The sequence below is a fragment of the Carlito syrichta genome, unplaced genomic scaffold (assembly GCF_000164805.1).
Source record: "Carlito syrichta isolate Samal-C Ts95f unplaced genomic scaffold, Tarsius_syrichta-2.0.1 Scaffold305012, whole genome shotgun sequence".
NCBI classification, from domain to species: Eukaryota; Metazoa; Chordata; class Mammalia; order Primates; family Tarsiidae; genus Carlito; species Carlito syrichta.
Genome location: NW_007249108.1, coordinates 28,588 through 41,786, shown reverse-complemented (window position 1 = coordinate 41,786; position 13,199 = coordinate 28,588). Strand labels below are relative to the sequence as shown.

The 13,199-nt window shown below is 59.9% G+C and overlaps 1 protein-coding gene across 3 annotated transcripts in view; it reads right to left on the bottom strand.

The window, feature by feature from the left end:
* Window positions 1–7,527, bottom strand: part of CAMK2A (calcium/calmodulin dependent protein kinase II alpha) — a 68,001-nt gene extending 60,474 nt beyond the window's left edge. For 2 of the 3 annotated variants that reach the window (XM_008061046.2, XM_008061047.2), the window contains exon 1: window positions 6,818–7,527. In XM_008061046.2, the coding sequence (XP_008059237.1) occupies window positions 6,818–6,879 (62 nt within the window). In that variant the 5' untranslated portion in view covers window positions 6,880–7,527. The remainder of the gene's footprint in view (window positions 1–6,817) is intronic. The other variant, XM_021713941.1, reaches the window with a different exon arrangement.
* Between the last annotated feature and the right edge of the window lie 5,672 nt (window positions 7,528–13,199).

Genomic DNA, 13,199 nt, shown 5'->3' with positions numbered 1-13,199 from the left:
AAAAAAAAAAAAAGGAGATAGAGTCTTGGCCAGGCTCGGTGACTCAACCTGTAATCCCAGCACTTTGGGAGGCTGAGGCAAGTAGACTGCCTGAGTCCTGTCTGAGCCAGATCAACTTGGGAAAACCTTGCCTCTACAATAATTCAAAAATTAACTGGGTGTGGTAGCGCACGCCTGTAGTGCTGGCTACTTGGAAGGCTGAGGCAGAAGGATTGCTGGAACCCAGTAGGTCGACGCTGGGGTAGTCATGAATGTGCCACTGCACTTCAGCCTGGGCGACAGAGTGAGACTACAACCCCACCAAAAAAGAGTCCTGCTCTGCCATCCAGGCTGGAATGCAGTGGCATGATCATAGTTCACTGCAACATTGAACTTCTGGGCTACATTTTACTTTTTTTTTGTATAGTCAAGGGTCTTGCTATGCGGCCCAGGCTGTTCTCGAACTCTTGGCCTCAGGGGATCCTCTCACTTCAGCCTCCCAAAGTGCTGGGGCGTGAGTCACTACACCCTGCTTTGCTGCAGAGAATTTCCCTAGACTCGGGTGGGGATCAGGGCATGGGGGGGGGATAGGGAAGAAGGGTTGACCATTAGAATACTCTTTCTGTGTGAAGCTGAAAATCGCCTTCCTCACTCTGCACTTTTGGCAGCTCTGCTCTCTGGGCCTCTTGGACCCCAGGACGTCCCTGCAGACACGGTTGCCAGAAGACACAGCCCCCCAAGGGGTCCTTCCCCCTGCTGAAGCCCCCCAGCTCCTCCGTGCTCTCTCGCTTGATTTGGCTTCTGGGCCTCCCCACTCGCCTGGCCCCCTCCTCCAGACAACCTACAGGCTTTAACATTCCTTTCAGAGCCAGGCTCAGTGGCTCAGCCTGTCATCCCAGCGCTTTGGGAGGCTGAGGTGAGTGGATTGCCTAAACCTGCGGGTTCGAGACCCACCTGGGCGACTTGGCGAGACCTCATCTCTACAATAAATCAAAAACTAGCCGGGCGTGGTAGTGTGTGCCTGTAGTTCCAGCTACTCAGAAAGCTGAGGCGGAAGGATCGTCGGAGCTCAGCGGGTCGAGGCTGCGGTAGCCGGGAGCAGTCCCTGCACTCCAGTCTGGGCGACTGAGTGAGACTCCAACTCAAAACAAAAACAAAACCATTCCTTTCAGGATCAGCATCTAAAGTTGGGCATAGGCTAAGCAGGCCAGAGAATTGTGGGACCCTAGGTCCTCTGGGACTGGCAGGCTCCAAGGAAACACAAGCCTATAGCCTGTGCGAGCTGTTCCCCCTCAAGAACACTCTTCCACTCTCTTCCCTCCAGTGAACTCACTCAGCCCCCACTCCTCAATGCCACCTCCTCAGGAAGCCTTCCCTGATTCCTCCCCCACCTCAACTAGTCAAGGGGTCTTTGCAGCTCACGGTTCCATGGGTGTGGCCATGGCCCCTACCCAGTCGTCCTTAAAGGGTACTTGCTGAGAGGATGTAATGGATGCTGACGTTGCACAGATTGTGAGCCCGGCATGCGCAGAGGCCACGGAAGTCCTGCCTGTGGTATGCGCTGGGCTCAGCCGAGGCCTGGGAAAGAGCACCATGCTCAGGAAATATTTGTTGAATGGATGCAAGGATCGTGGCGTGTTCCTCCTTTTATGTGACCCCAGGACACCAAGGTCCCCCACCTTGTCCAGCACGGAGGGTCTCCTGGCCTTGGAGGGGGACTGCACTGGGCCTCAGCTGTGGGCTACCCTAGGCTTGCCCGGGGAGGGGACTTCCTACCGTGCCCCAGAGCAGCTCAGGTGGCTTGTGGGTGAGAAATGGGGCACTGCGGGGACAGAGACAGGGCAAGACAGGAGACAGAGAGAAGGCATGGAGAGACAGACACAGACAAAGTGAGGGAGAGAGCCTGCAGCCCGGCCGGCGGCGTCACCATGCGACTCCTGCACTGGGAGGTGGACTTGCGTGCCAGAGGCAGTATGTGTGTTTGTGTGTGTGTGTGTGTCCATGTGTGCTCCTGCGAGCTTGTGTGAAAACGCACGTGTGTGGGGCGCCCCTCGGTGACAGGATGCCAATGTTGCATCCGAGCTCTGCCCTCATCCCACAGAGAGGGCCACCGCCCCAGACGGCAGGGGCGTTGGCAGCCACATCGCCTGTGCTTGCTGGGGGGCGGCAGGGAGGGAGGGAGGCTCCACAGAGTTTCAGTGAGTCTCAGCCTGTGTGGGGGCGGCATGCGGGGGCGGAGGCTGCAGCAGCACATGTGCGTGCCTGTGCTCCGAGGCTGGGAGGAGAGCAGGCACGTCCCCCTCCCTGTCCCTGCCACCCCTCCTGGAGGCCGTCCCCCCAGTTCCCAGCCTTTGCTCATTGCCTGTGCCCTGCCTCTCCCTGTGGTCTTGTACACACCACTCCTCTCTGGATGCCGCCTCCCAGAGACCCAGGCTAGGACTGTCTATGGGGTGTGTCCCCGGCCCTCCCAACCTGTGTCCCGGGGGTCTGCGGTGTCCCTTGTGCACCCTCCGCAGAGGGAGACTGCAGAGGGTGGCAATCCTCATGGGGCATTTCTGGCGTCTACAGGAGTGTTCTGATCCCCACTGTACAGGTGGTAATGTTGAGGCACACAAAGGCCAAGTGATTCACCCAGGATGGCCCAAGTAAACGAGAGGCCGAATCCTGACTGGAAAACCAGTGACAGCTCAGGGCTGCCCCACCCAAGGCCACTGCTCCTCTTCCCTTGTGGGCGGGCACAAGAGAGGACGTTCCTCAGACAGGGTCCCAGGGTCTCGGCGTCCTTCCCCTCCGCGCTGGGTGCTGGGACTGGAACACAATGCCCTGAGCGGGTCCCTCTGCTCCCCAAGCCAGTCTCCTGGTCTGTAAGATGGACGAGTAAGTCTGGCGCCTCCCTCGGAGATGAGCTCACGGATGGAGACGTGCCCGGGCCAGCACTGTGGCTGGAAGAGGGTGCTGGAGGTGGAAGGGCCACGCTGGTCCCAGGGGGTAGGGGGGATGGGGGGCATCACGGACACCACGTTCTGTCTCCCACATGACACTGTCCATCCCCAACAGCGCATTCCACAGATTCAAGAGTGTGGACCCAGAAAGGACTCAGCACCCAGGACCCAGGGCCTCCAGGGAGAGGCCTCTGGCAACTGCCACCCAGCTCCACCCAGGCCAGAGGTGAGGGGGCCTCAGCCTAGGGGCCAGTCCCCTCCCCATCAGTCACCCTGCCCAGGAGCAGCGGGAGCCCTCCCCCACCCCACTCTTCCCCAGTCCATCTCCGATCCTGTCTCCAGAGAGAAGAGTGGGCTGAGCTCTCTCCAGGCGCTCCCTCCCTCCCTCTGCCTCGCTCAAGTGCAATCTCCTCGGAGGCTCTTTCTGTAAGCCCAGTGATTACACAGGCTGCAGGGCGGCTCCCCGCCTTTCTGACCTCTCCTGGGGTGGGAGCAGAAGCCCAGAGGTTGCTGAAGGCTGGAGAAAGCTTCTCCTTCACTTCCTGATTCACGCTTCCCATCCCCCACAGCCTGCACGCCTGCCTTCTCAGAGAGGTCTTCCGAGAAGGCCGGAGACACTGGAGCTCTGGCCTGGGCCCTCGGCCCACCCTGTCCCAGAGCTGGATCGCTGCAGCCTGCCTCCTGCAAGCGTCTGGGCCTCTGGGGCCTGGACTTCATGTCTCTCACCCTGAGAGGGAAGAGGATTGGGTCCAGGGAGGAGGGAGATAGCGCATCCCTGGTCCCAAGAGGCTGCCCCACCCCAGCCTTCTAGGAGCCTGGAGTCAAGTTCTTGCCACATCTGAATTCACGTACTCCATGGGGCCTCCAGCCCAGCAGACAGAGAGGCTCTGGAAGCCCCTTCCCAGGGACCTCGGCCCCACCCCCACCCCCACCCCGCTGGCTGCTCCCAGACCTGTAGAGGAGCAGCCTCTCTGGCATCCACAGCCAGCCCTTGCCCGGCTCCGCCAAAGCCTGAGATCCCCAGCCAGAACTCACAGGCAGGACGCCAGAGCTTGGGAAAGGCCCTTGCCCTCCTCTCCAGCTGGGCAGCCTAAGGTCCCAAGGAGGGAGGCCCAAGACTCCCTCCCCCTTTCAGGACCAACCCAGCTGCCTCTCCTGGTCACCCTGCTCATGATCTGAAGTGAGGCCCGGCATGGAGCTCGGCTTTAGGGTGGTGACTGCAGGGTCCCAGCTGGCAGAGGCTATGGGCCACCAATGGAAGGACAGTTCTTGCAGGCAGCTCACAGCTTCCCCTCACAGAAGAGAAGCCAGTGCCTCCCAGCCAGACCAGGGGAAGCAGGCCTTGGTCAACCCCCTACCCCAAGCTGGGCTAACTCCAGAGAAAAGGGCAACATGGAGCAGGTCCCATCCCTGGCCTTCAGCCCTGCCAGCCTTGAGGACACAACAGGCACCCTGGCCACAGTTCCCCATGGGAGGCCCACTGTGTACCAAGCCCCAGGCTGCCACTTTCCACGCACCATCTCGTGGAATCCCCCAGCCCTTTGCAATCTCCAGATGACAGACGCGTGGCCTGCCCCGTGTCACTGGGCTGTGGTGGTAAGGGACAGGGCCTGTGTCTTTGTGGCTGCACAGGGCACTGCCCCTCCCTGCCTTACTGGCCCCTTGCAGAGCAGAGCCCGGGACCTTCCAGCGGTGCACCCTGGCCTTTATGACATAGAGTCAGGCATGCGGCCAGGCACCCCATCCCCTTCCTCTGATGGGAGCACCCATAACCTCAGGCCCAATGTCCCGCAAGGCCCTGACATGCACACGCAACATTTTGTAGGTTTATGCACTTTTTTGGGGAATATAGATTTAGACCTTCCTCAGATTCCTGGAGGAATATGTGACCTAAAAAAGGTGACGAGCACTAACAGTTCCAGAAGGAGAAGGGCTGAAACTGACTAGACGAAGCGCAGCCACGCTGCCGCGGCCACGCCAGGCTCTTTCCCCCCGAAGTCTTTTGTGAAGGCTCACAAGGACCTCTCCGCCAAGTTGCCCCCACAACTGCCAGTCTCAAGGATGTCCATCTCATCTCGGGGCAAAGCATCACTTTGATTTTTCACTTGGAGCGCTCGAGCCACAGCTGCCTTCCATTTCCCTGCACCCGGTGACGCAGTCCTGCCAGACCCAGCTGTGGCTGTCCCTGAAGGCAGCTCCTGGCTCCCCAGGGAGTTCTTGGGTTCCAAGTGGGCGCTGCAGACCAGCTGGAGGGGGTCCCTGCAAGTTTAGAGGGTAGCCTCGGTCTTTCAGACCAGCCCTAAGGTATCTTGTTCCTGCCCCCTCCCCAGCGTGAAAACACACTCGGAAAGGCAAGACGTCTGCAGACAAGACATCTGCACATGTGTGTTTGCACAGGGGGCTGGAGTGTGCTTGTAGGAGTCAGGACAGTCTAGGTGTGCGTGTGTGTGCGCAGCCCACTTGTCCACAGCCACAGACCCACCGCCCACATATGCAAACACCAGCATGAGCTCACACATGCCTACAACACCCATACTCCCACACGAGCCCGGGAGCCCAGGCCTCACACATGCACATGTGTGCACCTTCCCATGTGCATAGCCAGCCCTCACAGAAACACCGTTGTGTCCACATCTCACCTGTGCATCCTTACACACCCCAGGCCTCACACACGTGTGCACACAGCTCTTGCCTGCCATACGTGTCACATACAGTGACGCATGTCCAGCCCTCGCTCCCATGCAACCCAGACAGCAGCACCCCTGTGACACTCACACACGTGCACTCTTGCAGGACACACTGGTATTCTCAGGCCATGCACATGAAGCACACACCAGCACCTCCGCCTGGTGCACACACATGAATGCTTGCACATCCTTTTAGGGCACACAAGTGTCCCTAGAGTCAGTCCTTACACAACACTATTCCTTCCCCTCAAGGTCCCTGCCCAACAAGACACATCACTCCCCCAGACACACGCTGCTGCACGCACACCCGGAGCGCCTGCCAACTGCCCCGTTCTGGCACCCTCTCCCCAAACTCTTGCTGCTGTGGGAACAACCAGGGCACTGGCACCCCTTTGCCCGCGGGGCAAACCCTGCCTCCAACCCTTGACCCATCCAGTGTCCTCCACAGCCCGAGTGACCACAGGCAGGAGCCCTTCCCAGCTGTCCCCCGGGGCTCCCCTCTGCTCGTTCTTCCCACTCCTCTCTCCACAGCAGTCAGCAAAGGCCGAAAATGAGCTCAGAGCTAGGCAACTTTGCCAAAGGACCGGAGCTGCTGCACCTTCTGCCCCACCAGCCCCTGAGACAGCGGTGCCCCCCAGCGGGCCTGACGGGGGGGGGCCTTCCCCAAACACCCAGGACACCTCACCCTGGCTCAGAAATTAACCCGTGCTGTACTGAGGACCTCGCTCCTGGCAGGAACTGGGAAGGGGGAGTTGGGAGGGAGAAGTTGGCTGTTCTGCACAGTTGCTGGGGTGTCTCCGGTCGGGAAGAATTCCCTTGAGTGGCAAATTCTCTGTCACTGGAGGCATCGACGCGGAAGCCATCTACTATGGTCCCCACGAGTGGGACTAGAAAGGAATTCCAGCTTACAGGCTGACTGGGAAATTCCTGTTTAGACTTTAGTTCCTAAGAAGCTGCGTGTGCCCAGACCGTGCGTACTTGCGTGTGTGCATGCACGGGCGCATACCACCGAACCTTCACCCCCACACACTCTCTGTGCCCCCACAAGCATGCCCACGCCAGGCTCCGGGCACTCTGCACATGCCGGTACCCAGGCCCCTGCAGCTCACCTTCACCCGCGGGCACAGGAATGTGCCAAGCTTGGCAGGCACATGCCCTGCCAGAGACACCGACCCCCGCGCCCTCCAGGACCCCCTGGGAGCGACTCACTTTCCCAATTCCTCAAAGAGCTGGTACTCTTCCGTGAAGCGGGTGCAGGTGATGGTGGCCATGCTGGAGCCGGGCAGGCAGGCGAGGCGTGGGGCTGCGGGACCAGAGCTGGGGCGCTGCCACTCTGCCCCCGGAGCGAGGGGCCGCTCGCCTGCCCAAGCTGCCGAGCTCGACCAGAGAACCGGCTCGGCTGCCGAGCCCGGGGCTTCTGAGCGGGGCACTGTGGCTGCTCACGGCCTCGCGAGCCTTCGTCAGCATCCAGGTCCCCATGGCAACCACCTCCGAAACGCCCTGTTCCCGTTGCCCCGGTAACTGCCTCCCCAACACCTGCCTGCCTTCCACTGCGAAACCTGCTCCTGGACGCCCTGGCCCTACCATGCGGGGTACTGCAGGCCTGCGTGGGCTGGGGACGGAGGACCCGCACCCCGGGGGTGATGGGTGATGGGCAAGGGAGGGGCCGGAGGAGGGGAGGAGAGGAAACTTGGTCCACAAGTGCTCTCTCTTTTTCCACCTCCCCCACCTCCCTCGGAGCAGACGGGATGGGATTAAGTGGGGCAAAAAGGCAGTTGCCATGGTGACAGCCAGCGGGTGCCGCATTCCGGGATGGTCCCCAGGAAAGACAGGATGCAGTTACCCTGGCAACTTCATCTCCTTGGGAGAGACAGGTATTGCCCCGTTGCCCTGGCAACAGCTGAGTTCTGAGGTTTACAGGGGAACCATGGCTAAGCAAGGGGATGGCTGTCTTAGATCACTGCCTCGTGTCCCCCTCTGGTTTTTCTGCTTTTTGACCTCTCCTCTGTCCTCTGTCTTGTCCTGTTCTTGTTCTCTGTTCTCTCCCACGACCACTCTAGCTTTGGGGGGAAGTGCAGAGCCACCCCAGGACTCTGGAGGGAATGGCCTTGGCTGCCTGCTCGCCCCCACCCTCCAAGCAGGGACACTCATCCCCTCCTGAGCCTCTTCTGCAACCTCTCCCCACCCGGGTCCCAGAGGGACCTGGGATGTCTGGTCTCCTGGGACTCATGGCCCAGTTTCCGCCTGTGCTTCAAGTCGAAGTAAAAGAGGCGAGAGGCGGCAGGAGGAGGCCAGCACAGGCCGGCTTGCCCAGCGAGGCCAGTGGCCGTGGATCTACCCCAGGCCCGTCATGCCCAAATGTGCGGCACCTTCCCTGCCAACCCCAACTCTCCAGGGCATCGGCTGCAAGCTCTTACCCTAAGGCCTGGGGGTTAAGAAGGAAAGGGACTGGAGGTTAAGACTAAGGATGTGAGTTTGAGTTTTGATTCTTAGACTTTTATTCACTGTGGGACCCTGGGCAAGTCACTGAGGCTCCCTGAGCCTCCAGCTCAGGGGAATGAAGCTGCTTCTGCAAAGAAAGCCTGCAAGACGGAGCAGGCTGAGGGCTGTGGAGGCCTCTGAGAGGCACATAAGCATGAGGCTTCTCTCTCGCTTCTAGAAGAGAAAAAGGAAGCAATAAAGCCGGACCATGACCACCTGTCACTCTAGCTGAGTCTTGGGTCTCGGGTCCTGCACGTGCTGTCCCTCCACTCAGGACAGGGGAGCCTTAGCTCACTTCACGGCCCAGCTGGAGCCTTAGGCCAGCACCTCCCCGGAGCCCGGGTCCACTCCTGGGAATTCCGGCTCACCCCTTTGAACCTCGGAATGGTCTCATGGGTCCCACCCTCTCCGGCGATGCTGGTTGCTTGCTGGCATTCTCCAACCCCAAAGTCCCTGGTTCACTCCCCAAGTCCCATGCCCCTAGCTCTGCCCCTCTCCCTGAGAGTCAGGGGTGAGAGAAGAATGGGTGGGCTTGGCCATTCAGCTGCCTTTCCGAGAGGAGCGGGAGGGAGCAGAGGGGAAGGAACCAGCCCGGAGGAGGGGTAATGGCTCAGCCACTAATTGCACCATTACCACCTTCAGAAAAAGGAAAAACCACTCTGCTTTGTTTCTGCGCACAATACACTCCTGCTCCCTGCCAACGTGGCATTCAGGGCAGGGAGGAGAGGCCGGTGTGAGGGGGTTGCCCAGCTGGTGGGCAGCGGTAGGCATGGAACACCGCATACCTCAGCCCTGTGGGGGGAGGCAAAGGAGGGGACGGCCACCTCCCACCCCAGATCCACTAGCCTGTCCTTGGAGGGATGGCCTTCGTTGCCATTGAGACCCAGGGAGAGGAGAGCAGTGTTGATCAGTAGTTAGGAGGCTCCCCAACCAACAAGCTGTGTGATTTTGGAAGCGTGTCCTAACTTCTCTGTGCCTCAGTTTCTGCATCCGCAAAGCTGGGTAGATAATCCTCTCTCCTACAGGCTGTTTTATGGATTAAACAATGTGAGCACAGTGGCAGACACACTATACGTAGTCAGAGAATTAGAAGTTATTATTGTTTGTGTTTTTTTGTTTGTCTCCCAGGCTGGAGTGCACGCTCATGGCCACCGCAGCCTCCACCTGCTGGGCACAAGCAATCCTTCTGCCTCAGCCTTCCAAGTAGTTGGAACCACAGGCGCGTGCCACCACACCTGGCTATTGTTTTGATTTATTGTTGAGACAAGGTCTCGCCAAGTTGACCAGGCTGGTCTCAAACCCCTGGACTTGGGCAATCCTCTCACCTCCACCTCCCAAAGTGCTGGGATTACAGGCTTGAGCGCTGTGCCCAGCAGGAAGTTGTTATTCTTGAGGAATTCAGAAGTGCCCTCTCTCACCACTCCCCCCCACCACAGTTGGGAGTCCTGGCACCTGGGGCACTGCCTCTGAGCCCCACCAGAGTTTAGCTTCTGGCCAGGACAGCCACTCCTCCAGGCCTAGCTCCCAGCAGTTTCTGCAAAACAGAGGGAGCTAGGAGGACGGCAAGGCCCTCAGCTCACCAGATGCCAAAGGAATAATCCGCTGCTTTAAAACTCAACCAGTAAAACAAAACACAAACGTGCCATGAGACTGTATTAACAGAAATCTAATGTTCCTCACCAAGGAGGTGACAGTCCAGCTTGGCTGGGTGCTGGCTGGCCACTTGCTCCCTCTCCCACACCCTCCTGCTGATGAGGAGAGCAGTGCAGGTGGCAGGGGAGGGGGTGGAGGTCCCCACACCCCGCCCTGTACCAAGAGGAGGTGTGAAAGGCTGGAGGCAGTGAAGGCTGGCCATGGGGCATGGGGCGGCCCACGTGGCTGTGGGTCAGGGCAGCGCAGCCCCCTCCACCCCTGTGGCCTCTGCCTCTCTCCTTTCCCCTTCCTCTCTTCTCTTTCTCTCTTGTCCTCCGCCTACACACAGTTTTCTCCCTTCCCTCTCGTTCCCTCTGTTCTTCCCATTCCCTGTCCTTTTCTGTCTTGCTTCTGTCTTTGTCCCTTCCTGTCACTCTCCTCCCCCTCTCCTGGTAGCCTGGACTGTGCGGGGGGGCCCTGGGAGACCGGAAGGTGCCAGGCCGCGGGACTCTGACCGGGATGGTATGGCTAGAAAGAAGGCAGAGGGAGGAGGAGAAGGGGGGCGAGGAGGGGAAGGGGAGGGGGGAAGAAGAGGGGAAAGAGAAAGAAGTGAGGAAGAGGCAGAGGAAGAGAAAGGGGAGGGAGGGACCAATGAGAGGAGGGAGAGAGGGGGAGAGGGAGAGGCCTCCTCCCAGGGCTCTCTCACACTCTCGTGCACGCGCCCCTGACCCTCTGGGCTTGGCTCAGGGCTGTGGGCACGGCCGCGGATGGGCCCCTGCTCCGCGTGCGGCTGCCGCTCTGCTGAGAAGGCACGACTGCTAATCACTGCCCCCGTACCCGCAAGGCTGGCAGCTGTGCCCGGTGGTGGCAGGCGGTGCGGAGCGGCCGGACCTCTGTGGCGCCGAGAGAATGCGCTGATGATTGCATTGGGGGAATGTGCCTGCCAAGCTCCCACTCCCCAGGCCGTGCAGGCGCGAGAGCCAGTGCACGTGCCCCATCTGCAACCTGCGTGTGCATTCATGAACAGGCTGGCAGGTTGCGGGCTGGGGGCCAGGGGCGGGGCCTCAGAGGTGGCCGAACCCGCTCTGACACGCCAGAACGGGGACCGGCACATGAACACAGGTGATGCCCCATGGAGACGGGGACAAAGAGGCCCAGGGTCAGGTCCCTGGGTGGGCAGTGGCGGCCCGGGTGGCACTGTGACAGCTACTCGGTTCCACCTTCCACGGACCACACGTGCTCACACGCACGTGCCCGGTGCCTCAGGGTCCTGCAAGTCCTGAGCAGGCACCACAGAAAGTGTGCCTTCAAAGGGTCCCCACAGGGCCTATCCCACGAAGGACAGCAAGTGTGAGGGGCAAAGGGACAGAATATGTGGAGAGTGGGCTGGGAGAGAACGGTCCTGCCAGGGTCAGATAGAGGGTTACACCGGGCCGCACGCAGAAGGAGGAAAGTTGGGGGTCAGGGAGCAGCCTGTCCCCGTGGCATCCCTCACAGGAGATTTCCTTGCAGGAGACGGGAAGCAGAGAACCCAGGCGGGGGACGCCTGCACGGCCAAGGGTGCACAGCATGACCTGTGGCTGGAGGGCCCCAGGTTCGAGTCCTAGGACTGCTCACAGCAGGTCTTTTCCCCATGGGTCCTCCTTTCCTTCTGAGAAAGATGGGGCCTAGGGCTCTGGTCCTCCGGCCAGGTGTGAAGCCCTCCAGGGCTCCCTAGGCAGGGCCCAGCTCGGACAGGATTCCCCCTGGCTCCGTCCCCTATAGCTGGCAGGTCTGCTGCCATCTGGCCCGGCCAAGGGAGGACCAGGGGACCTCTCCAGGCACCTCTGTGCTCCACTCTCTGCCTCTATGCCCCAATGGTCCAGGGCTGCCTCTGGTCTGCTTCCCCCCTGCCCAACAGGGGCTCGAGTGGTACAAGAACCTGACAGTGCCAGTTCGCAGCCTAGCAGAGTCAAGACCCAGGTTCCCTGGCTGGAGGGAAACCAGGTCACAGGAGGCAGAAGGCGGTCAGGAGCCATGCTGATTGTGGGAAGAGCAGACACCACACAGGAATCCTAAGACTGCCCTCAGGCCAGCTCCCCTGGTGGCTGGCTGAAGAGCGTGGGGCCCCTGGGCTGTCTGCTGGATTGGGTGGGACCCAGAGCTAGGCAGGCTCTGGACTGGGTTTGAGGCCAGTCGGAGACCTAGCCTGAGCCTCTTTCTGGGACAGGGGGTGCAGGCACCAGCACCCTCTCTCTTGGCTTGGGGCCAGGCTGGTCACAGGGAGTAGGCCTTGGCGCCCAGGGGACAGAAGGGCCGTTTATGGTCCAGCACTGTGGCCACAAAGGTCAGGGCCCCAGGGAGAGCCAAAGGCTAGAGCTGGAGGGTGGGCTCAGAGGTCTGACTCCACAGGCCTGAGAGAGGTGTCCTCACAGCCCCTGCAGGCCTGGACCTGCAGAAAAGCCTAGCTCCACGCCGCTCTGGAAAGGCCCAGCCCACACAGCAGGGTCAAGTGTCCAGAAGAGCTGGGATTCTGAATAACGGGCAAACTGTGGATCACACATTCCTGGAATGTGCCAGGCCTGGGACCCCACCCTACCAGGCCACATCCTAGGGCCTCCCTCTGAGCAAGCACAGTCGGCTGGGCACAGTGGCTCACACCTGTAATCCCAGCTCTTTGGAAGGCCAAGGCAGAAGGACTGCTTGAGCCTAGGAGTTTGAGGACGGCATGGGCAATACAGCAAGACCCTCGTCTCTACAAAAAGTTTTTTTTTTTTAATTAACCAGGTGTGATGGCACGTGCCTGTAGTCCTAGCTACCCAGAAGGTTGAGGCAGAAGGTTGGCTTAAGCCCAGGAGTTAGAGGGTGCAGTAAGCTATTATCATGCCACTGCACTCCAGCCTGGGCAATATAGCAAGACCCTGTCTCTAAAGAAAAAAAGTAAGAAAAGAAATGCCAGGGATAGGGGGCGGCGGTCACTGGAATCCAGAGGCTTCTGCTAGTCCTGTCCCTGCTCATCACAGGCAGGGAGCAGGAAAAGGGTAGAGCAGAAGAGGTGATCAGAGGCAAAAAAAAAAAAAAGGCCCAGGGTCGGTGGTTCAGCGTGTAATATCCCAGCACTTTGGGAGGCCGAAGTGAGTGGATTGCCTGAGCCTGTGGGTTTGAGACCAGTCCAGGCAACTTGGCAAGACCTCGTCTCTACAATAAAAATTTTTTAAAGTTAGCCATGGTAGTGCGTGCCTGTAGTTCCAGCTACTTGGAAGGCTAAAGTGGAAGGATCGCCAGAGCCCAGCAGGTGGACAATGGGGTGGCCATGAGTGTGCCACTGCACTCCAGCCTGGGCGACAGAGTGACTCCGACTCAAAAACAACAAAAAGAGCAGGGCCGGTGGAAGGTGCCTAGGACGTGGATGGCCATGGGCACCAAGCAGCCCAGGCCAGCCCCTCGTTCCTGGACTCAGCCGCCCTGCAGTGGAGAGGCAGCTCTTACCCAGTACCCG